General features: G+C 22.7%; 1 protein-coding gene across 1 annotated transcript; it reads left to right on the forward strand.

The window, feature by feature from the left end:
* The first annotated feature begins 806 nt into the window (after positions 1-806).
* On the forward strand, positions 807-25,459 carry LOC127283127 (F-box only protein 32). Its single transcript, XM_051307814.1, has 7 exons — positions 807-1,388; positions 17,739-17,788; positions 18,637-18,686; positions 20,380-20,566; positions 23,564-23,739; positions 23,910-24,160; positions 24,435-25,459. The coding sequence occupies exons 1-7, from the start codon at positions 1,267-1,269 to the stop codon at positions 24,631-24,633; spliced, it is 1,035 nt and encodes a 344-aa protein (XP_051163771.1). The 5' UTR covers positions 807-1,266; the 3' UTR covers positions 24,634-25,459.
* The last annotated feature ends 1,901 nt before the right edge of the window (positions 25,460-27,360 follow it).

The raw sequence follows: 27,360 nt of genomic DNA on the forward strand, positions 1-27,360 counted from the left end.
GACCTTGATTTTCTATAATTAATCATAAATTTGCTATTTTCATTAAAATCGATGCGATTTTTTTTTAAATAAATAATTGCAAACGAAAGCTGAGGTTTTTTTCCGATCTGTATATAAATTTTTAGAATGCCGATTTTTTTTGTTTTCGAGATATTAAATGTCAAAGATTTTTCGCCTAAAAAATATTTCTTGTAGTTTTCATTGATCAAAAAATTATAAAAAAATATTTTTTAGGCAAAACATTATAGAATTTTTCATTTTAAAAAATTATTTTTTTAAAAATCGTTTATCATAAACGTTGCGTACTTCAGTTTCGTAATTAACAGACAGAAAAAATTCAAATAGTAGGCGGCGTCAGGAAAAACTGATAAAATTAAACCCCCCTCTATCTACTCCCAAAATTTCAAAAAATTGAAAAAATTTTTACCACCATGAAGTTGGCGTCGTTTTTTACAGGACCAAAAATGCCAATTTTTTTTTTTTTAATTTTCGGTCCAAATAATGCCTTGAGAAATACTATTAAAGGTATTATGTGGACCCAAAACCTTTTTAAAGATGATTTGATATTTTTGGTCCCGTAAAAAATAACTTTCGATGTCGAGCGTCGACGCCAACTTCATGGAGGTAATTTTTGGGATATTTTACTATCAGGTAGGACAACAATTTCCCCAAGTTTCACTTTTTTTTGAGAAATCAATTTTTTAACTCAGGACATTACACGTAAAATGTATATCTTAGTTATTTTTTTTTAAATTGTTTATTTGTTTTCAGAAACTATTTTATCCACCGTCGATATAGAAGAAAATTGAGGAAATTCAAAAAAATCAAAAGGTAATAAATATTGTGTAGATGGCGGAAAAGACATCTTGCATTTTCTCTCTTTTTAAAAAAAGAGAGAAAAAAAAGTGATTGACTTTGTGTATGTTGTGCATGATTTTGAAAGGGGGATGGCAACAGCAGACTTTCTGGGGAACACAGCTGATGTTTAGTGTGTGACGTCAGTTAAACAAAGCCATGCGCGGTTGATGGTTGTGTGGATGCCGTGAGCGAGGCAATAGTAGCGAGAGGTTTGAGCATTTGAGTATCGGGCTGTCAAATACTCGGCTTCCGCGAAACGGCCTTACAAAAACAGTTACCAAATTGCGGTTGTGTTATCGCGACTGCTTGCGTTTTCCTTGTACAGGTAAAAAACGCAAAAAGGCAGTGACAAGCCCGCGAATTTTATTTTATTTGACACATCACAAGCAGCGCTTAAAGAAAAGAGAAATGCCGTTCATCTCCAAAGATTGGCGTAGTCCAGGCGAGGAATGGGTGAAAACTGTTGAAGGCTGGGAAAAAAAGAAGATCCTAGAATGTGCCAACAATAAAACACTTTCGCTTTTAATTCGGTAAGTATTAATTTCACTAAAAAAACCATTGTCATGTTAGGAAAATATAACAAAAAAGAAGAAAAAAAAAAAAAAATAGGACTCAACCATTCTGAAATCCCCGGCGCCATTCTTTGTTATTATGAAAATGGCAGGTCCGTCAAAAACATTTCTTGACTCAAGACAGCTGTTTGATTATAATTTCAATCAAATGTTCATTTTTACATTTTATTGATTCGTGAAATAAAAAATATCATCTTGTGTCTTTGTTCCCGTTGTAAATTTTTATGTCCTTTTTTAACTGTTGTCAAAAAAAAAAAAAATTTCTTTTTATTTAGAAAATTTTTGTATGATTAAATGTGGAATTTGTTTTTGTTAAGAAAGAATCTTAAAAATATAAAAAAGAAATTGTTTGTAAATAAATATTTTTTTAAATTGTGCTATAAATGAGTTTGACAGCTCTGAAGAATAATTAACGTAATTATAATTTTTGTTGCATAAATACGAAGCTAATTTTTCTTTTTTTAAAAAAAGAAGAAAAAACCGTCAAACAACGGGATTAGACTTCTTTGTTTGAAGGATTCTTGATTATACGCAGTCGCACGCTTGGCAACAGCTGTACATTGTAAACACAGTACTCAGGAGTCTCACTTTTGCGCAATGATATAACTACGATCGTTATCTGAATGATTTTCAGGTAATAATCGAGTTATTTTAATTTTCCCAAGTGATTTAGTTTTTTTTTTAAAAAAAAAAAGAAAAATTCCGTTTCCGCATTGTCATTAATATTCCGCACTTATTATTGTTTGTTTTCTATATTTGCAACTTAGGAATAATCAAAATGCAATTTTATATTTTTTGGAAGGTTTTTCCCCCAGGAAATTGGGTGCTTATTTTACTTTTGAAATAATGAACAAAATTATACAAAATTATACGTTACAAGACAAACATTTGTCACTTTTCGTATATAATTTGTTTCGAGTTTTTTTTTTTTTTTTATTACTCTATTCTATTTTAGGGAAAAAAGTATAGTGTCACTGTGGGAATTTCTCATAATTATGAAATTCTGAAAAGAAAATGGTAATATAATTTCTTTGAAAAAAGCTCAGTTACAATTTACAATTTTTTATATAAAAATTCTGGATTTTAATGATGAAATTTTTTTTCTCTTTTTTTTAGTAATAGTTTTTTGTACTAACTTTTTTGATTTTCGGACAAAAAAAATTTATATTAGTGAGAGAGAAAAAAAGTTAAAAGTAAAAAATTTGGATTTTTTTTTTAAAAGTGAGGTTAGAAATTTTCAACAATGTCAATTGACACTGATATATCTATGTGAAAATTAAAAACCAAATTACCAAAGTTTTTTTGTAATGTAATATATAAAAAAAGAACAGTTACTTATGGGATGAAAGTGAAGTATTAATTGACTTTAACCACTTTTACCACAAATAACAGTTAACGAAATGCACAATTAACGATTTCCCAACGGAAACCGTGGCGATTATTCACTTTCGTAAAGTTTCATTTCGTACCTGTTACGTGCACTTATATATATATATATAAATTTTTTTTTAATTAATTAACTCCACGTACGTATATTAAATCACTTTTTATCTCCCACTTCTGGGAAATTTATTGTAGTTGTAAACATTATACATGCGAAAGAATTGAGATCAAAGTCTGTAAAATTAGACACTTGGTAAAATCATAAAACCGTAAAAGTTCATTTCGTCAGATTCCTTTTAAATTTGAGTTGCCGGTTTTTTTCCTCTTTTTTTTTTTTTTTTTTTTTTTTTTTTAATAAAACATTTTCACTGTTACGCTTTCTTGCGCTCTTTCCGAAGACAGATGCACATATATAGTATGTGTATAAAATCTATGTAAACTCCGTCTGTATATCATATATATTATTTATATCTCGTTAAAATCAGAATTAGGTGTTCGACTTTTGCTGCGCTTAATAATAAATCCACTTTATCTTCAAGTTGATTATATTGAACTGTGAACTGATTACTTTCTCATTCATGTTCAAACATATATATATATATAGTAATGCGTAGATCAATGCATGACATTATAAATTTATTCATCTTGAGTGCAGTTATTTCTTCTTTGCATTAAAAGAACTTATGCTCTTAATATTTTGTTTTTAAAAATTTATATTTGTTTTTTATTCATTTGATTATTTATTAATTAATTAAATTATTACTTAATGAAATTCTTAATAATAATAATAAATTAAATAATTTTTAATTATAATTGTTAATTAATTATTAATATTATTTATTGTTAATTATTATTAATTATTATTAATTATTATTAATTATTAAATTTATTTTGTATCATTAATTGACATTTTTTCTAATTTTTTTTTTTTTTTGCACAAAAATATAAAAAAGGGTTTTATTTTAATATTTCATTGAAATAAATTTATTTGATTCAAATAATCGGTTCCTTGACTATTTATCAAATAAATATTTACTTGAATCAAATAATTTTTATTTTAATTAAATAAACTATATTTGAACAAATAATTTTTGTATTTGAAACAAATACCATTTAATGTGAAATTGTAAATTATTTTTTGAGACAAAAAATTATAAAAATTTTTAATGAAAAAAACGTTTTATTTATGTAATTTTTTTTTATCAATAAACATTGCAAGAAATGAAGTGAAAATTCGTGGAAAAATAATGTAGAAAAATATTTCTTTAAAAATCGTTGATCATATAAACGTTGTGTGAACTTCAGCATATTGTTATATATATATATATATATATGTTTCATCAAGTATATATGTTTGTTTATGTTGTCATTGTTATATTTTTGCTCATTGCCTTATTAAATTGTATATCATTTTTATTGAATATGAAACTAGGATATTGTCTTCAATTATTCAACGAATTGGCAATTGTTCAAATCATCTATACTTTGTACAAGCTATACTCGTTATATATTCTGATAAATTGAGAGTCTGACAATTTTTTTTTCCAGAATATTTTCATTCGCATTTTTTTATTTTTTATTATTTATTAATATAATTAATATGTAATAATCGAGGGGGAATTTACTAGTTAAAAACGTGTACACTTGACTACCGGTATTACACCTCATATTACCTTTATTACTTAAGTATTACACGTTATTACAGAGTATTACACATTATTACAGAGATATTACATGGTTTTTTGCGTTATTACAGCACTGTAATAACGCATTATTACACGGTATTACACGTTATTACACAAGTATTACAGGAAGAGTGTACACTTGACTACCTGAGTAAATTCCCCCTCGGTAATAATTAATTATACATTAATTAATATATAAATAAATTAATATACGATAATATTAATATAATAATAATAATAATAATAATATTAATACTTATTAATTTATATCTATTATTATTTCCAACATATTTAACGAGACTATATAGAAAAAAAATCGAAGACTTGAAAATTTAATAGAGTTTTATATTCTTCTACATCTAAATATATTTGAATTTTTTTGTATTTCTTAGTGTGAAAATTAAGGTTAATTGATAATTACTTCGTTAGAGAATTTAATTATTTAGATTGTCTTTCTTCTCTCTGTGGTTTTTATTTTATTCTTTTAGTTTGGTTTCTCATTTTGTTAAATTTTAGGAATTTTTAGTTTTTGTTTAATAATTCCAATTTATTACTAAAGTTTATTACTGCATTCGTAATTTTTATTATTTATTTTTTTAATTTTATTATCAACATTTTTTTACATTTTTTTTTCTTTTTTTGATAGAAAGGATTGAAAAAATAATATAATCAGCATCAATATGTGGATATATAGAGGGCTCGTAAAAAGTTTAAGGAATTTTTCTTTTGCCACATTTTTCACATAACAAGGGTTGCATTCAATAGGCAACTATGATCGACCTTGGAAGGACAATCCGGGGACAACTCGTATATAAAAGTAGGTCATGACCCAGCTCTCTGCACCAATTCTTCGATCTTCATGCTTCACTCTCAGATTTCAAATGCGCTTTATATATACATATATATATTTATATATACATGCCAATAAAGGATGATTCATTAGAAAAGCTTCATATATTCAAAAAAAAAAAGCTTTGAGTCCTTTGCCGCATCCTATATAGAAATTGGCAAATGTTATTAATCCAAGCTTGTCGTATTTCAATATTTGCTTTTTTCAATATATAGAAAAGAATTTTTATCAGAGAATACATTTTTTTCTATATATAAAAAAGAAAATTGGTTGTTGCAAATATATTTTATTTCATTGAAATAAAAAATTTATTTGAGGTAAAGAAAAATTTATTTGTGACAAATAAAACTTTTATTTACGCCAAATAAATAAGTTAGTAGGCTCTGAGACAAATATACGTTTATTTAACTCAAATATATTTTATTTGGTTCAAATAAATCATTTCTCTGCGTGAGTCAAGTAACCGATTATTTGAATCAAATAAATTTTTTTCAATGTAGTAATATTTCTACTAATCTTTTAGTTTAAAAAACTAGTTATAATAATAATAATAATAATAAAATAATAATAATAATAATAATAATAATAATAAAATAACTAATATTGTATTATAATTAAATTCACTTTTCGGTTATGATAAAATAAATAAAATTTCTGGTAATTAATTCAGTTATAGTAAAATTTGACTATTTTTTATGAGCCAAAAGTGTTGAACGTTCAAATGAACAAATTTTTTTTTGTAACTTTTTAAATACGAATTTTATTACAAAATATTGTTTTAAATATCTAAAAAGAAGTTATTAATTTAATATTAGTTTAATTTACTGTTTTATTTTACATTGACATTATAATTTTTAATAATTTATAGATTGAAAAAAATATTTTGTTCATTTGAACGTTCAACACTTTTAAGTCATTATTTTTTCAGTTATTTTTCTAATGAAAATGAATTACTTTTTACTAATTATCAGTTGTTTTTTTTTACTAATTGTTGAAAGAGAAAAAATCAGATTTTGAGAGTATTAAAGCTAATTTTTACTCAAAAAAATTTTTTTTAGAATTTTACATTTTATTGTTTCATATAGGGTATTGATTAAGTTTAATATTTTTATTTTTGTAAATTATTCGCACACATTGCAAATGAATTTGAATGTCAAAGTTAATTTTTACTCCAAAATTGTTTGGGACGCGTGATTATGTTCTAAAAATTATTAATTACAATTTTCATTTTATGGAATTTCATTTGTCATAATTATTTTTGAGCCGAATTTTTATTTGTTCGAATTAGTATTTTGCAGAATCTTCATTAAAACAATTTTCTATATTACAGAATTTTTATATAACCAAAAATTCACTTCACAGAATTTTTATTTGTTCGAATTTTTAATTTTTAGAATTTTTATTTGCTCGAAATTTTCATTTAACATAATAGGCATTTTAAAGAATTTTTATTGTGTAGAATTTTCATTTTATTCTTTCAGATGAATTTTCATTTGTTTGAATTATTATTTGATATAATTTCCATATAACCCATTTTTCATATACTATACAGAATTTTTACTTAACTGAAAAATCTTTTAACACAATTTCTAATTGATAGAATTTTTCATTTGTCCGAAATTGCAAATGACCGAACAGACAATCGATTTTGGCGCGATTTTTAAAATCAACCATTCACAATTTTATGGATAATTTTTGATTGGTTGATTTTAAATATCGCGCCGAAATCTTTCTGTCTATTGTCTGTTCGGTCATTTGCAATTTCGGACAAATGAAAAATTCTATCAATTAGAAATTGTGTTAAAAGATTTTTCAGTTAAGTAAAAATTCTATAGTATATGAAAAATCGATTATATGGAAATTATATTAAATAATAATTCGAAAAAATGAAAATTCATCTGAAAGAATAAAATGAAAATTCTATGCAATGAAATTCTACCCAATAAAAATTCTTTAAAATGTCTATTATGTTAAATGAAAATTCGAGAAAATATAAATTCTGACAAATAAAAATTCTGTGAAGTGAATTTTCGGTTATATAAAAATTCTGTAATGTTTTGATGAAAATTCTGCAAAATACTAATTCGAAGAAATAAAAATTCGGCTTGTAAATAATTATGACAAATGAAATTCCATAAAATGAAAATTCTAACTAATGATTTTTCATGCGTCCCAATTTTTTTTAATAAATTTTTTACAATTTTTTTTTTTTAGGATTTTACATTTTATTGTTTCCTATATGATTTAGTTAACTATTTTTATTTTTGCAATTATTTGCACATGTTGCAAATGAATTATATATATCTATAGATAATATGTATTCTCTCTATTGTTCGGCGGAAGAGTTTGAAGGTCGACGGAAAACTAAATCACGTGTAATATTAGCTTTTTAACCGCACAATATTATGCGATATGCTTGATTGTGAACTACACCCGCAATAATGTTTTAAAGTATAATCATAATTTCATATCTTTGTTGTATATATAGTGTTATATAGAAATTATGTAAAAATTGTGAGTTTTCTCGTTGTTATTATATGAAAAAAGAAGTACTTTCGTGAAACTCGCCACGTGCATGAATAAATTATACTATGACATTATGCAATAACCTTTTTGTGCACGAGGTTTCCCTCGTAAATGTATTGGATGCAAGGTCGCACCCGTTAACGCGGGTGCGAATTATTGTTCTCTCGAATTTAATTTTTAACACATTGAAAAATAAATTTACAACGTGAAGAAAATTATTATTTATTTTTATTTTTTTGTTCAAATAATGAATTAATTTTACGGGGCGCATGATTTTCCTATTAGTTATAGAATTTTCATTTTCAATAATTATTTTTTAAACTAATTTTTATTTTTTGAATTACCATTTTACGAATTTTTAATTAACAGAAATACCAAATTTTTATTTGGCAGAATTTTTCTTTAACAGAATTTTTACTTCAAAGATTTTCTCTTTAATTAATTAACTCTTTTTAATTAATTTTTTATTTACAGGGTTAACACGGGTCAGGGAAATCAGGGAAAACTTAGGGAATTTTATGAAAAGTATATTGGAAAAATATAAAATTTCTAAAAATGCTACTAAAATTATAATTTTTGAAATTTTCAATTCAAACTTTTGCTTCTGAAAATTATTTTAGATTATTATTATTTTTTGAAAGAAAAAAAAGGTCATTTAGTTATTGTCTTTAATTTAAGAGTTAGAAAAAGGGTTTCCTTAAATTTTTTTTACACTCTTCAAATTAAGGAAATATTATGTATACAACGACTAGAAAAATTACAGTGAAATACGAATTGATAATTTGAAAGTTGACGAACGAGAGTATGAAGTATCAATGTTTAAAAAAAAAAATAATTTGTCGCTATCATATTTAAAATTACCACAGCAAAGTGAAAGGGTCTATATATATATATATATATATATACACGAAAGGTTATTTTTGTTGCACAATTTTGATATATCTCGTCTAACACTTTCGAAATTTTGTTCAGATTAAAAATATTTTATTTAAATGGATAAATTTTCATCTCTGGTGGGCATTTAACTTTTCTGTTATGCTCATTCATAATTATAATTAAAGCAGTAAAAGTTGTTTTCAAATTTTTCATTGGGCCCTGTTTTTTTAATATTTATTTCAATGAATTTTTTATTTTGCTCTTTTTTTTCACGTGAAATAATTTTTTAAAACAACTTTTTGAAAAAATTGTCTCCCTTCTTTATAATCATCAATTTTTCTTCTTTTTGTAAAAAAAAAAAGTTGCTTTTTCTTTAAAATGTATTTTTATTAAAATATTTTTTTTAGTATTTTTTTTTAACTGGAAAATAAAAAATAAAACGTGATAAATAATTAATGATTAAAAATAAATGTCGCATCAAACTAAACGACTCATGGTGTTCCTATATGAACTGCCTTTTTCTCGGTCTGTTTAACGTGTACACCCACGTTCTTAATTTTTTTTTTTTTTTTTTTTCGTTTCCCCGCCGATTTAATCTATCGAGTCAACGCAAGCTAGTTTGTGACTCAGGAAAAATATAAGAATCTGTACATGATTTTATCTGCACAACAAACGACTCGACAAGAAAATCTCATAATAAAAGAACTTGCCCGCGCAGTAGTCCAATCAAGTTTCGATCAAGGTCAAAAAAGGAATTTTCATTCCGTTCGCATTCACCACCTACCTAGTACAAAAATATTGTTATAAATTCTCTCACAATTTTGTATATTATAATATTTTATTTTCACCTGGGATTTTCAAATATAATGGAATTTTTTTTTTTTAAAGATTTTTTTTATGCATGGCATTTCATGTGAAATTTTCATTCCCCCCCCCCCCCAAAAAAAAAAAAGTTCCAATAGTCAAGGGAAATCAGAAAAATTATCAGGGAATTTGAAAAAGACAAAAAGTTTTTCAAAACAATGTTAGATTGAACAAGACAAAAAATTATTATCTCGATTATTATATAAAAATTGTTATTTTTACATTTTTGATGTTTTTAGTTTTGTTATTTTAATTATTTATAATTTTTCTGTAATTACTTTTTTTACATTGAAAACAAAAATTTGTTATTTTAAACATTGGAAATTTTTGTTATTTATACTTGGTTATTTTTTTTTTATTTGTGATTATGTAGATAAATTTTTTTTAAAATTTGTTATTTTGTATAAACAATATTTTTAATGTTTAAAAAAAATTATGCACAAAATAACAAAGTAAAAAATAAAAATTTTCAATGATCACAATAACAAACATTTTTTTTTTTTAAATGTAAAAATATCAATTAAAGGAAAATTAAAAATAATTAATATAAAAAAAGTATATAAAAACATTGAATGTAAAAATAACAATTATTTATATGTTTTGTTAAATCGAAAAATGTTTTGAAAAATTTTGAGTAGTTTTGATATACCGACTCAAAAAACAAATCAAAATATTAATTATATTAATATTAATAATTATATTATTATATATTATAATAATTAATTATTATATTATTATATATTATAATAATTAATTATTATATTAATATTAATTGGTGTTTACATATTTGTGAGTCCTATATAAAAATTGAAATTGTATATATTAATTGAAAATTTTGTTTAAAATTTTTAAATTACCATCAAATAGGTATTAGAATTTATATATTGAATCAAATTAATTTTTTTTTTAATTTTGAGATTTTTTTTGTCGTTTTAATAATTAATAATTTGCTAATAAAAATATTGAATCAAATTTTCTGAAATCGAAGAATTTTCAATGTATTTATTTAATCATGAAATAACTGGGAATTTAATTAACGGGGAATTAGCTAGGAATTTTCATTAAACAGGGAATTTTATTACAATAATTTTTCTATTCTTTCTGTAAAATTTAATTTTCCCCTGAAATATTTCTCTTTTTTTATATTCTTCAAATTTATTTATTTATTTTTTTTTTTTTTACAAACAAGACAAAATTATTGATTTTTTTTTCTTTTTGAAATTACAAAAATTTATTTATTTTTTTATAAACAGAACAAAATTGTCGATTTTTCCCTCAAATTTTCGTTTATTTATTAAAATTTCAATGAAATTATTACTGGGAATTTTTAATAAATTAAAGACATTTTTTTCTTTTTTTAATTCGTTTAACTTATAAATAAATAAATAAAATTTATAAATTTTGATTTCAATTTAAAAAAATTTTTTGATTTTCTTTTCATTTTTGTAAAATTTTTCCCTCAAATTATTCTTTCTTTGGAATTCCAAATTTATTAATTTTTAATTAATGAAGTGAAATTCTGTTAATTGAAATTTGACTTAGGTATAGATGAAAATATTTCGGAAAATTTAGTATAATATTAATTTTACATTCGATTTTATTTTATAAAATTCGAAAAAATAATAAATAAAAATTTGACTTGCAAAATTCTATTCACGAAAAATTAGAACTGGTTTACAAATTTACATTGAAACAAAAATTTATTTGATTCAAATTATTATCAACGACGGTAAAATTCACAACGTTTAACGATCAACGATTGAGAAGAAAAACTATTTTTCTATGCAAATTTTGTATTATTTTTGATCTAAAAAATTTTTTGCAACGTTTTTGGATCAATAATTTTTGTGAAAAAAAAATTGTAGTCAAAAAATTAGTTATTTTTTGAGTGAAAAATATTTTGTTTTTTTCAATCATTGATAAATAAATATTGTGAATTTCACCAACGTTATTATCAAATAAATTTTTATTTATATTAAATAATTATATTATTTGAGTCAAGTAAATGGTATTTTTTTCAAATACAGAAATTATTGGTTCAAGTAAATATTTATTTGATAAATAGTCAAGTAACCGATTATTTGAATCAAATATATTTTTTTCAGTAAAGGAAATATTTATGCGTTCTATTTTTTTTTTTTTGTTTTAGAATTTAAATCGTAGTCGAAATGATTGTGCTGGTTGTTTTTCTCGTTTATAGTTAATTTAAAGGTTTAATTTTTTAAAAAGAAAAAAAAATATAAAAACAGGTTTTTGAATTACTATTGTTTGCGTGTTTATAAGATGTAGTCGTTACCTTGACCACAAGATTAAGGTACATATAAGCAGTATGGATCTTTTTTGCGGTCATTGCCCACTTGATTGCATATATATATATATATCTATGATACATACAAAGTGATCAAAATGTGCCAAACCTCCCCCAAAAAAAAATTTTTTTTTCTAAATCGACATTTTTTTGGTTTTGAAACACAGAAAAAGACGATTTAGAAAAAAAGTTTCAATTTGACAACTAAACAAAAAAAAAAAAAAATTGGGAAATAGATTACAAATTAAAAATTAATGTTGGAGACTTGTGATAAGTGTTATTTATCAGAAAATTAAAATTCCTAAAATATTGACAAGTAAATGAAAATTTGTAATAAAAAATATTTATTTTAATTAAACTAAATTAAACAATAAAATAAAATTTATATAGGGTCAGTCGGGGTAAATCCGAACGGGGGGTAAATCCGAACGCTAATTATTTCAGCTTAATTAAAATTTTTAAAAATAAGTTCGATATGAGAATTTTTACCTCAGATCCTCTTGAAGAGATTCTAAGTATTATCCCATTTTTTGTTTGTTAATTAGCAACAGCATAAACAAAGATAACAAGTATTGCAAAAAAGATTGAAAATCAAAGATGACACTCTTTCAGTATTTTGTCTCGTATTTGAAGAAAAAGAAGCTAAAAATTCATTTTATTATTTATAATTGTTTGTTATGAATACTAGAACAGAAACTATATTTGATTTTTGCCTTCTGTAAAATTTTATTAATAATATCAGACCGTTCGTATTTACCCAAAAAAATTGGAAAACTGGGGTAAATCCGAACGGTATTTTTAATAATTTTTTTTTACATCAAAGCCACACAAAATTGTTTTTATTTGATTACACTATTATTTTAACATTATAAAAGTACATAGAAAAAAGTTTTTCTTTCTATACGTATCCTCGTTAGTAATTAATAAGCAGAAACTTAATCTTTGTTCTCTCGAAGGAGTGTTTCAATTTTTTTGCCAAATGGTTTGTTGAAAAAAGTTTTTCAGGATCTTAATAAAATTTGGTATTCTACGGTTTTTGGGGTCGCTAATTACCAATTTGAAGTCAGTTTTTCAAAATTCAAAATGGCGGACGAGAATTAAAAAATTCATTGGATTCGCTCGAAAATTGTTACTCGAGAGGTTTCAGGGTCGCTGATTACGAATTTTTGATCATTTTTAAAAATAAGTTTTAGGAAAGTCCGCCATTTTGAATTTAAAAAATTTGACTTTTATTTTTGTATTTACATTCAATCACTCCAAAATACTTTCTGTACCAAGTTTTGCAAAAATCCGTTATGATTTGATAAAGTTATTGAAGGTTTTAATTGTGTAATGCATTTTAATTTTTAACCTGTTTGATTTTTGTATTTATATATGATGCATTATTACATAATAGGTTTATTATCGTATTTTTTTGAGTTTTTATATAAGTTTAACAATTGCAATACTTTAAATTTATTTTCCCTAAGATTTTTCTGAAATACAGTGGCGTTCGTATTTACCCCGGTATTTTAGGAAAGTTGCAAAGTATCAAGGTAAATACGAACGCTAAGTTTCCTGTGATTGTAATTTATCAAAAAATTTTGCTACCTCATAAAATTGTTCTATGGAAGTAAAGTAACAACTTCATGCACCAGAATACCGGAAGTATTTTTTTTTTAAAGAAAAAACTTATGTTATTGTTGAAACTTACTAAAAGCGTTCGGATTTACCCCAGTTGACCCTAATCCAAATATAAATATACAAAATATTGCGTGCACAAATGTGTAAATTTCACTGAGATGTAAAAAAAAAGAGAAACAATTTAATTGAAAGTAAAATTAAGTTTCCATTTATAATTTTCGCATATATACCATTTAAGATACTTTTTTTTAAAGACGACAATATAAATGGAATTGATAGTATAACACATACATCACTTAAATAAATAAATAAATATATATATATATATAAATATGTGGAAATAATATTAATTTATGGTAACCAATTGTTTTATAAAGAATGTTTGCCTTTTGAAAGGCGGAAACCGTTCAGGTTGACCTAGCATAGTGAAAATTGGAAACAATTCTAACCGCGTGCGTGAAGGTTTGACGTCAATTTCTCATCGCTTCGCTGACTGAATGTGTGCATCATGAAAAGAATTTGTAAATATGAAACGTGCACATGAAATTCCCATTTCAGCTTTCATACATAAATATTTATATTATAATACCATAGTGTTTCAGAAATCTATTAAAATTTATGCGGAAAAGAATTATTTGCCCTATGTACAGTTATATATAATATATAAAATATAATTATAAACACGTAAGGAGAAAAATTTATTAAATAATAAAAACTGGGTTACTTGATAAGAATTTTTTTTTTCTTTCTAATCCCAACAGGATTATAATAATTATTATTTTGCAAAAATATTTAATTTTTAATCTTTAAACACAAGATTAAAGAAATTTTTTTAATTTTTTACTGTTCAATATATGCACCAACGAGAAATGATTTATTTGAACCAAATAAAATATATTTGAGTTAAATAAACGTATATTTGTCTCAGCATCAACTAGACTTTTTATTTATTTTAAAAATAAAAATTTTATTCAACATAAATAAAATATATATATTTCAATTTTTAATTTTATATAAAAAACAAATTGTAGGATATTTTAAAAAAATAATAAATGTGAAATTATTTTCCTTTTTTTTTTAAATGATATTTTCAAATTCAGCAATTATCAAATTTATGTAAAATTTTTTGGCACGATTTCAAATATTTTTTGAAAATTATTATTTTGTTTTTCCAAAAATTGTCATTTTATTCATAGTCTCATAATTCTCTTTTTAGGTAACACAATTTTCCTTTAAGTACAATATATACATTTTTCAGTTTACTATTTCTGAAAAAATCGATTTTCTTAATTTTTTTTTTCTTTAATTTTTAGTTCGTTTATTTATTAATTAATTATAGTACAAATTTCAGCACTCTTGGCAATTTTACGAAGCTGAAGTACGCAACGTTTATGATAAACGATTTTTAAAAAAATAATTTTTTAAAATGAAAAAGTCTATAATTTTTTACTTAAAAAATATTTCTTGTAGTTTTCATTAATCAACAAATTATAAAGAAATATTTTTTAGGCAAAAAATTATAGAAATTTTTCATTTTAAAAAATTATTTCTTTAAAAATCGTTTATTATAAACGTTGCGTACTTCAGCTTCTTAATTTTCCAATATTTTAATGAATTTTGAAAATTTTATCACTTTTAAAGAAATTGACATAAAGATACTTTTTTTCAAAAAAAAAAAAATTTTAAGAAAACCGATTTAAAAAAAATATATATATAGCAGTTGGAAAACTTTTTTTTACCTCCATGAAGTTGTCGTCGACACTCAGCGCCGAAAATTGTTTATCACTGAACCAAAAATATTAAATTATTATTATTTTTTTTTTTTTTTTTAAGATTTTCAATCCAAATAATGCCTTGAGAAATACTTTTTAAGGTATTATGTGGACCCAAAATCTTTTTTAAAATATTTGATAATTTTGGTCCTGTGAAAAATAAATTTCGACGCTGAGCGTCGACGCCAACTTCATTGAGGTCTTTTTTTAATAGAATTAATAATATGTAAACTCACAGTAAATTTTTTTTTAAACAAATTTGCAAATTTAGAGATTTTTTATTTCATCGAATTTAAATTTGTCAAAATTATTATTTGTTCAAATTTATCATTAGACAGAAAAGTCGATTTAAAAAATTTTTATTTTATTGAAAGAATTAATTTTCTAGCTCTATTTTTATTTGTTCGAAATTAGATTTTACAGAAAAATTTTGTTAAAACGCCAAATTTAATTTTGTTGAAGTAAATAAATATCTGTGAGAAAAATATGTGTGTAAATTTAAAAATTAACAAATAAGAAATTATCAACGAAATTATAATTTAATTTTTAAATTTGCGCCCAAATTTTTCTTTTACATATTTATTCGGACAAATGAAAATTCTGTTTAAATAAAAATTCGGCGTTTTCAAAATTCTATAAAATGAAAATATATATATATATATATATATAGGGTGATCAAAATGTACTGGACTTGCCAAAAAAAATAATTAAATTTCTAAAGGTATTGTTAATTTTCAAACAATTATTAAATTTTATAGAACTAAAAATAATTTATCAATCAATTTTCAGAAAACATTTTTTAAAATTAATTGAATTTTCAAAGATTTAAAATTGAGATTTTTGAAATTAATTGAAACTTTAAGTGTTTTGTAATTAAAATTTTAGATGATTTCACTAAAAATTTATTAGAAAATGCGGACAAAATACAATAATTTGAAAATCATTTTTAATTGAAAAATGGTTTCAGATAGTTGAAATTTCAAAGAATATTATTAAAATAGTTAAAGATAATTGAATTTCCTTAGAGTTATACCTAATTGAGATTATTAAATTTCAAAAAAAATTTTTCGATGGAAAATTTTAGAAATAATTAAATTTTAGATGCTTTTAAATTTAAATTAGTGAAAATTCAATTAATTTTGAATTCAAATTTTTGAGAATAATGAAATTTTATTTGATTTTAAATTTGGAAAATAATTGAATTTCAGTTCATTTTGAATTGAAAATTTTGGGAAATAATTGAATTTTAATTAAAATTTTGGATAATAATTTAATTTAAGTTCATTTTGGATTGAAAATTTGGTTAATTAATTTTGAATAGAAATTTTAGAAAATAATTGAATTTTATTTCATTTTAAATTGAAAACTTGGCAAATAATTAAATTTTAAATTGAAAATTTTTAATAATTATTGGATTTTTAATTGATTTTGAATTAAAATTTCGGGTAATAATTGAATTTTAGTTTATTTTGAATTGAAATTTTTAAAAAATAATTCAATTTTATTGTGATATTTTTTTTTTAAATTATAAACAATTGTTAAATTTCATAAAAATTTTAATTGAAAAATAATTTTGATATAATTGAATTTGTGATGTATTTCATAAAAATTATTAAAAATAATTAATTTAGTGAAGAATCATTTTAGTTCAAAATTTGTTAAATAATTGAATTGAAGAAGATCTGAAGAAGATCTACATTTTATACTAAAAAAATGTATTTTATTTACATTTTTTTTCAAATGTAAAAAAAAATGTCGCATTTTATTAAAATAAGTCGATAAAAGTCGTATTTTTGAAAAAAAGTCGTATAATCCGAGTCTTGTAAACATATAATTTTCATTATTATTATTTAATATGTAATAATATTCTAATAAATTAAATTATTATTGATAATATTAATCTTTAATTTCATTATAACAAACAATTAAGTACTCAATTTGGCGCGCTTGCGCGCGTTTAATTTTGCTAGTTAATAAATAAATATTAAATAATTTTCTTTTGCATCTTATTTTCGAGATTTTAGCATAATTTCTTATTTTTCGTCATTTTAAAAAATGAAATTCTTAGAGTCTTATAAAGTATTTTTTTTTTAATTTTTCAACTTTAATTTATTTTTTGATACTTTTAAAAGTTTTAAAAAATATTTTCGCCTTTTTAGAAACGTTAATTTTTTTTCCCCGAAATAAAATGATTAAAAACATTTCTTCATATCATTTTTAGCGATTGGTAAATAAGGAATAAAATTGACAATGCAAGTTGTTATTTAATATTTCTACGACTCGGTTGGACATTAATAATAATCTAATAGAGTTGTGTTTCACTTGAGTAACAGCAGTAAAATGAATTCAAGTAGCTCTTAAGTAGCCTTATATATATGATTATGGAGATGAGTCAATAATAAAGTTGTTATTTATTTCCAGCGGGGAAAAAGAAGGAGAGAAAAAGGAGAAAGAAAAAGAGAAGAAAAAAGGTAAATTGAATATAATTGTATATACATATCGTATATAAGAATTAGAAAAACAGTTAGTAATTTTGTAATAATTTTTTTAGAAATATCAAGATAATTAATGTTCTTTAAAAAAATCATTATTAATTTTAATTTTCAGTGTTACGAAATTTATTCCTCTGTTAAATTTTGTTTTATTTAATCAAAAATTCATTTTTCACAGAATATTTATTTAATCGAATTTCTATTTTAGCAGAATACTCAATTTTACTTCATTTTCCAATTTAAAAGAAAATCGTCATTTTTTTGGTTTGTAAATTTTTTTTAAAATTACTACAGCAAAAAAAAAAAAAAAAAGTACATAATTATTAATTTATTTTTTGAAGAATATTTTATAATAAAATTTAAATATTTAAAAAAGTAGTAAACAAATTTTTTGTTTATTTAAACGTTCGAAACTTCAAGCACATAACTCTGTCAAATATTGACAGTTTCATTAAAAAGGTAATGAAGATTCGATGAAATAGAAATTCTATCATTAAAAACTTTTGTGAAAATTTTTTTTTATTATAAAATTTTGAAAAATTCGTTTCATTTGTATATTTTTCTTGTAAATAAAATTTTTTTTTGCGCCAAAAAATAATGAAATAAAAAAAATCAAACTTCCTCTGAAAGATATATTACTTCTTTTGATATTTTATTAAGAAATTTTTTTTTTTTTGAGCACGTGCCTTATGCGGCTGTTCAGACTCATAAAAAAAAACTCCATCTCCTGCTCTCTTAAAATAATCGTCTTTTATTTATTTTCCATTTGTAAAGTTTCTTTTAGGATTTAAATGTCTTTTTCATTTTTTTTTCTTTTTTCATTACAGAAAATGCCGTCCAGCCGCACTGTCACATCACTTTGAAATGTACCCGAGAGGTGAGTGACTTCCGCCGTTTGAGAGAGAAAGAGTATTTTTAGAGATTCTTGTGTCTGAATATGGGGAATGAAAAAAAAATGAGAATCAATCAGCGTGTATAGGATAATAGAGAGAAGAAGGTCGCGAGCAATTAGAGGGAACCCAAAAAAAAATTGAGAAAATACACGAATTAAACAAAATTTCATCACTACTCTCTCTATCTTAATACACTTGGTACACTATACATCTTTTTTTAAATATTATATAACAAAATATATAATGTTAACAGGGTTGCCACAAGTCAGGGAAATTTTTTTTTTTTGTCAGGCAAGTCAGGGAATTAAAAAAAAATGTACTTCAAAAATATTATAAACAGATTTGTCTACACTGAAAAAAAAATTATTTGAATTAAATAAACTTTATTTGAACCAATTATTTATGTATTTGAAACAAATACACCATTTAATTTGATTCAAACAATTATTTAATACAAATAAATATTTATTTGATAATAGTCAATTAACCGATTATTTGAATTAAATAAATTATTTTTTTCAGAGTGTAACATGTGCATGATTATCTCATAAAAATCATTAGTTTCAATTTTTCATTTAAAAAATCGTATTACATATAATTATTTTTTTTTTTGACAAATTTTCATTTTTCGAATTAGCATTTCAAAAAATTCATTTTAAAACAAATTTTTACTTTAAAAAATTTTTAGGTACCAAATTTTAATTTAGTAGAATTTGTATTTTACAGAATTTCTCATTACACAACTTTTTATGCAAAAGAATTGGAATGTAACCGAATTTTAATTTTAGCAGAATAATTCTTATTTAATTTATTTAATATAATTTTAAGATGCTTCGAATTTTTAAATGCAAGAATTTTCAATTCAGTGTATTTTAATTTGTCCTATTCTTTATTTGCAACAATTTTTTATTTAATAGAATTTTTAAAACAGGAAATTTTTATTTTTTCGTAGTATAAACAATAGACAAAAAGATTTTGGCACAATTTTGAAAATTTATACTGATCACGATTTTCTTGTTGATTTCTTATTGCGATGAATTTTAAAAATTGTGTCGAAATTATTCTGTTGATTGTATATTCGGTCATTTGTAATTAAGGATAAAGGAAGATTTGTCGTTTTAAGAATTAAATCTAATAAGAATTTGGGTAAATAAAAATTCGAACGAATGAAGATTCGGTGAATTAGAAATTTTTCACACTTTAAAAATTCATATATAATTTAAAATTCTATTGAATGAGAATTATGCTAAAATTTTTGGTTATGGAATAAAAGTTTTTTTTTTTTTTTTTAAATAAATAATAATTATATTTTTGAAAATAATTAAATTTTCGAATATATTTGAATTAAAAGAATTGTAAGTAATTGGAATTTCGTAAAATTTAATTTAAGAATTTGAATTCTTCTTTATAGAATGTTTAACATAATTTTCATTTGATCGACTTTTCATTTATTATAATTTTTTTTTTTAAATAGAATTAATATTTGATAAAAAAAAAAAAAAAAAACAAAATTCGAAAATGTCAGGAAATATAAAAAAATATTGTATGAAAGTCAGGGAAATTTGAGAGAAAAAATGAAAATTTTGTGGCAACCCTGTTTAAGTCCTTAATTTAACGACTTTTGTCAGGATATTTCATTTCCTGTATTTTTTTTTTAAATATATTTCCTATTTACAGATTGCAGGTTTCAATGGTTTGAGCGATGCCTTGAAGAGACTTGATTTCTTATCAGCTGTTCATGACTGTCGTCGTTTCAATTATATCGTCAGACTTCTAGATTTGCTTGTGAGCCACAGGATGGGAGGGCTTAGCGGATGCGCCCAACGTGTTCTTTTTAACATGCTCGAGGAAGTTGCATTAGAAGGTATTGACGATTTGAATTGAATACGAAGATGCCAAGAGAGAGCATTATTTATTATTGATCACTATCATTAAATGCTCGTAAAGTTAAATAATGATTTAAGTCAATTGTGGTTGTTTATAAAGTCTTTTTACAATCGTCAATTATTATTATTATTATTCACAATGTTATGTTATAATTTTTTTTATTTTGTTATTTTTATTTAATTATTTATTGAAGTAACAAAATTATTATTATAAAATTCACAGGCCTCGGATTGTACGACTTTCTCCGACTTTTTTTTCACAAATTCGACTTTTTTCGACTTATTTTAATAAAATGCGATTTTTTCGACTTTTTTTTACATTTTTTTTTTTACAAAATTTTTAAACAAAATACGTTTTTTTAGTATACAATGCAGATCTTCTTTAGATATTCTTTATTTCAATTATTTAACAAATTTTTTAACTAAAATTCTTTACTAAATTAATTATTTTTAATAATTTTAATGACATTCTTTAAAAATTCAATTATTTTAAACTATTTTTCAATTAAAATTTATGTGAAATTTAATAATTGTTTATAATTAAAAAAAAAAAAATTAGCAAATAAAATTACTACAAATTTTTAATTCAAAATCACTTGAAATTTAATTATTTGCAAAAATTTCAATTATTTTTCATGATTTTTATAATATTCGAAAATTCAATTATCTGAAAGCATTTTTCAATTAAAAACTTTTGGAATTCAATTTTTTTTTTAATGTGATTTCTAATAAATTCTTCATCAACAGAAATCACTAAAAATTTATCTTATTATAATTGAAGGGTAGAATGACAAAAGGGGTCAAGCGCCAATTTATCGAAAACGAGGTTTTTGCATAAAAAAATCAAGAAAATTCATTTACACATTTCTGTAGAAGGATTTCCTTTTTTATTGCGTATTTAAATCAGTTTTTAATAATAATTAAATTAATAAAATAGCCTCAAATTTACTTTATTGCAACCTGATTGAAAAACAAAAGAAAGTGATGAGTCAATAATATTATCAAAATAAAAAAAAAATATTATTTTTTTAGTTTTTATTTTAATATTTTATTTTAATTTTATTTTAATAATATTTTAATTAATAAAATTAATAATAATAATAATGTATTTTCAATTTTAAACAATTTTAAAATCATTTTATTATTAATTTTTAAATATTTTTATGATTATACTAAGTGAACAATTGAATTTAAAGATGAAAGTATTGCTCAATTCCAAAGCAAGCAATTAATTCGTAATTTTCTTGAAAACAAACAATTTTTTAAAGGAATTTTTTTTTCTATTCATTTCGTCGATTCCATAGAAAGAAACTAATTTTCCAGTTTTTCTTTAAACTGTATATTTTTTTTATAATTAATGCTTAAAGAAAATGTGCGCAGTTGATATAACCTCAAGGAACCACAGTTTTTTTTAATTTTATCGTTAATATGTAGGTTTATTTCAACAAATTGTTGTTTATTTATTAAAACATACTAATATATCGAAACGGTTTTCTCAGTTTTTTTTTAAATGACCTGCAAAATTTTTTAAAATGTTTTTTTTACTTCCTGTAAAAACAGTGAATTGGCGCTTGACCCCTTTTGTCATTCTACCCTTCAATTATTGTCTGAAATTTAATACAATTTTTTGAAATTTAATTATGTATTTTCAAAAATTTCAATATAAAAATTTCTAAAATTGTCCATCTAAAATTTTTTGCAATTTAATAACTTCAACTATAACTCTCCTGAAATTAAATTATTTTTAATAATTTTGATAATATTCTTCGAAAATTTAACTATCTGTAACCATTTTTCACTTAAGGCCATGTGAGATAAAGACACTTTTTGGTAGTTCCAAGTATTTTCGGAAATGAGAAGAAATTTCGGGTTGAAATTTTGAGGAATGATAAAATCCAAATTGTAAATCTTTGAAAATTCAATTACTTTTAAAAAATGTTATCTAAAATTATTTGATATATTATTTTTAGTTGTGTATAATTTAATTATTGTCTAAAAATTAACAAAAAATTTTGAAATTTAATTATTTCTAAAAATTTCATCTTTAACTCTTCCAAAATTATTATTAAAAAAAAATTTTTACTTAAAAATCTGTTAAATTTTGATTAAGTATTGTCTGAAATTTTTTTGCTAAAAACTATGACAAAATTTTTAATTCGAATAAATTGCTTAAATCAGATTTCAAAAAATTATAAAAATGGAAGTTTAAGAATTTTTTTTTAGAAATTTGTCTTATTAAATAAAATTTTGAAAATTGGTCTTACAATTAGTTCGAGTCTGAAATATTCGAAATAAATTTTCTTGATAATATTCATTATAGAATTATTCTAATTATAGAATTAATAAAATGAATTTAATATCTAATAACATTAGTTATTCAAAAGTAAAATATTTATTGACCAATTAAATTTTGTTAAAATAAAAATAATCGACTTTTTCGACTTTTTTGGAATATAAATCGACTGGAACGACTTTTTTGTGCCTTAAAGTCGATCCGAGGCCAGAATTCAATTTTTTTTTTAAATTCAATAATTTAACAAAATTTTGTTATGTCAGGAAAATTTCAAAGAAATTTATAAATTTATTCTTGTGACAACCCTGATAATTACATTTATTTTTAAAATTCAATTAAATTTATAATTTGGTATTTTTCATGAAAAAAATTTACAAAATAATTTAACTTAATAATAAAAAAAAAAACAGAATTTATAAAATAATTAAATTGTTAAAAGTAGATTAAATTGTACAATAATTGTATTTTATATTAGATAATTGAATTTACATAGATATATAACAAAATTAAAATAATTGAATTTTAAAAACACTTAAATGTAAAGGTAAAATAATTGAATTGAAAAATAATTAAATTTTATATTATTCTTGAATTTTAATGGATTTATCCTTTTTTTCATATATTTTTTAACCTTCCTCTTTTTTTTTTCTTAATAAATGTACAATTAATTTCCATATTGCAGTGTCCTTATCGCAACAACAAACTGGAAGATTAAGACGACTGATAGAGAGGGTTCGAGCCTTCAGCGCTGGTTGCTGTTGGGGTGGTAGAGCTTTGGGTTCAGTAATTTTGTGGGAGAAACATAAAGCAGCTCTTGAGCGAATTTTGCATATCGCCTCGTCCATTACCATTACACAGGTTTATTATTATTATTATTTTGACATTGAAAAACCAATCATTTTCGCTGTTTTCTTTAATTTTTTTTTACTTATTTTATCCAATTTTTGTATTAGCAGATTATTATATATTTCATTGATTTTGAAAAGGCTATGTAATTGAAAATTAATAGTAATAATATTTTTACATAGCCCGATGAGGAACAGCATCCACAATGGTCCGATTTACCTGCAGAATGTCGTCGAGAGGTGTTACTTCGATTAAGTGATCCGCGCGATATTGAAGCATCATCCGAGGCTTGTGAACATCTTGCTGTTCTTGCTCAGGAGCAAAGAATTTGGCGTGAACTTGCTCAGTATCATTTTACGCCACAACAAATAGCCACTACTCGGCAAAAAAATCCTGGTAAAGACTGGAAGACTTTATTTACGATTGCCCGAAAGTAAGTAATACAAAAAAAAAAAAATCAATTATTATCAGTACCGAAATTTTGTGTTTTTTTTTCATAAAAATAATTTATGTTCTCAAAAAAGTTGCATTTATGCATTAAAATGTCAATTATTCTATTATTAGGCTTAGGAACCTAAATTATGCTTTTTAATTATTTTCCAAATTTGCTAATATATTTTTGTTAATTAATAATTTTTAATATAGATATTAAAATTACAAATGTGATTTTCATATCTTTTTCCCTTTTTTTTTTTTCTATTTCTTAGGTCTTTTGGTCTTCGAGAGGAATATGCAGAAATGATTCAATTATGTCGCAACTGCCGTTGTTTATTTTGGCGATCATTGGGCCATCCATGTATCGCTGATCAAGATCCGGCCTTTCAAGAAAAACTAGCTGACGTTGATCAAACTACACTCCACGTTCCGATTCCTCCACAAACTTTCCTAAAGTTCTTTTCGCTGTGAACAATTTTTTGATCAAACGCTTACTTTTTTTTTATTTATTTTTTTTTTTAAACAAGCAGAACAATTATACACATCAGAGAGAAAGAGAGAGAAAATGCCACGGATATGAATGATTATTAAATAATTGAAATTACTGCCGATAAAAGATTAAATTATTCTGAGTAAATTTTAGATACAAGTACTTGTAAAAATATGTACTTGTGTATAATTCAGAATCAAAAGAAAAAATATATAAATATAATATATGTTGTTTAAATCGGCAGTAAAAGAAAATTTTAAATTTTGTGTGTGATTCCTAGTCTGCTTTATCTTTATCGCGACTCGTCCAAAAGAAGAATAAAATAAACAGAAACTACATTATACGCTTTCGAGTGAAAAATCGAATAAAATTCGATTTAAAAATTGCAGCGTAAACACGAGAATTCTATCATAAAAACGCCTAATATTGATTTAAAATCACGAACAAGAAAAAAAAAAAAAAAAAAGATACTTTCATCGAGAAAGAAAAATAAATACGGCGAATTTAAAGGGATGATATCCCTTTTTTTTGTAAATTATTGTGGGCAAATAAATATTCCTGCCATTATAAAGAACGAGATCTTTATCGCCAGAAGAAAGAGAAAAATAAGAGAGAGGGAGAGAAAGAGAGAGAAAATTAATTATAAATCTTCTATCTTGTACTTAATATTAAATGTTAGACAAGTATCGAGTATGAATTTTGAATTAATCGATTAGCATTGATCTCGAATCAAGTTCGTATTTTCTTCTCGAGTAAGTTAGGCCTGATTGATCTGCAAAGACAGTAAACATATAATTACTTATATAATTTTCTTTTTTTTTTATAATACAATAATATGCTCTTGTATGTTTGTGATTATTTTTTGTTTTGGTGCTTAAAAATAATTGGGTCATTTCAATTTATATTTCGACACAAAATAGTTGCCTAATTTCAAAAAAAAAAAATATATATATATATATAATAATAATTTCTAGGAATTATTTTTTGAAGATATCAAAATTAGAAAATGAAAAGAATTAAAAAAAATTTATTGCAACATTTTGCAATGTTTATCCATATTAATTATGAGTTAGTGGAAATATTAAATTCCAATTTTTGAATTAGTAAAAGTTGTCGTTGGATATAAATATTAAAAGTTCTCTGAGATTAAAAAAAAAGAGAAACAACTTCAGTAACATAATTTAAGTAATTTAGAATTTTTAATTTTATTTTAATCACAGGAGTTTTATTTTTATTAAATTTTTTTTTTATTTTTTATTTATTCAAAGGCAATTTTGGTATACTCTTGAAGGTATAAATTATAAGTTTTTTTTTATAAAAAATATTTTCTACTGTTTGAAAAAGACGGTTTTCAGTATCTCTAATACTTTAAATTCATATACTTCACAAATATAGGAAAAATTTTAACAAAATTCTCTTTGTTTCCTGATCTTGATAATTTCAAAAATTATTCATTGAAAGTATTATCATTTTTTAATAACGTTTTCCAATTACTATTTTTGAAAAAATTGATTATGAATTTTTTTCTAAATTTCAACGAAGTTAAATAAATATTAAATATAGTAAAAATTTTATCATTCTTTTGCAATATATAATAAAAATTGAATTACTCTTGTTGAAATTTTCATTTTTATTTAAAAAATTAAAAAAAATTTCAATATAAATGTCTTATTATTTTTAAGTATTGCAAAAGAATTTGAAATTTTTATCTCATATATGTATTTAAAGTTTTAAATATTTTCTGTAAAGAAAATTTGAAAAAAAAAATTTATTCTTTAAAATAAAATAATAAAAATAAAATTGGCGATAATTTTAATCGAAATATAATGGAATTATTCAATTTTACAAAAAAATTTTTAGCATAAATATTTCTTCTTCGAACATTATTATTATAGAATAATATACTCGTGTCAAAGTTAGTTTCTGACAATGCTTCAATATTGATAGAACATTATTTTAATTATGTTTTAGGTAGACGATGTTATAATTAAGAATGTTTAAGTTTTTATATTCCTTCGATATTTTTCACTTGAAAACTTATATAGTGATATTAATTATTAATTTCGAAGTTTCTCGTTCCTCCTGTTATTTATTTTTTTTTTTTTTGCGTTTGATTTAATACTTTTCTTAAAGAAAAGTTGTTCATTAATAATATTTAAGTTAGTTGAATTTGCACTTTTTAATCTTAAAAAGGAATAAAATTATCGATTTTTATTATCGAGGCTATACGAGATTCATGCGGATGATTTTTGTTTGAATACTGTGATGACGATTTATATTATATAAAAAAAAACAAAAAAAAAAAAAAAAAAAAACGATGGTACCTAGAGTGAGATTTGGAGGGTTTGACTTTATTCAAGTTTATTATTCAAGGCAGAACCTATTTACACTGTTTTTATGAAATTTTTTCTTCTTCGATACACTCGTTTAGCGTTATTGCATCAATCAATTCATTATCGATCTATAAGTTATAAATAACGCCGTATCTATTAGCTTCTACGATTAATTAATCGTTAGGAAACAAAAAAAAAAAAAAAAATGAAATTATACTGCCAAAACAGATGCTATTGCATTTATAATATAAATACATGAATTGATAATTCTGATAAATTTTCGATTCTTAATCGCAAGAGACGATTCTTTTTGATATTCGCTTTTTATTTTCAAATGTAATTTTTTTAAGCCATGTTGCATGACTTATAATAATA

This window comes from Leptopilina boulardi, unplaced genomic scaffold (assembly GCF_019393585.1).
Source record: "Leptopilina boulardi isolate dan_hultmark-lab unplaced genomic scaffold, ZJU_Lbou_2.1 LbouV2_116, whole genome shotgun sequence".
In the NCBI taxonomy this organism is placed as follows: Eukaryota; Metazoa; Arthropoda; class Insecta; order Hymenoptera; family Figitidae; genus Leptopilina; species Leptopilina boulardi.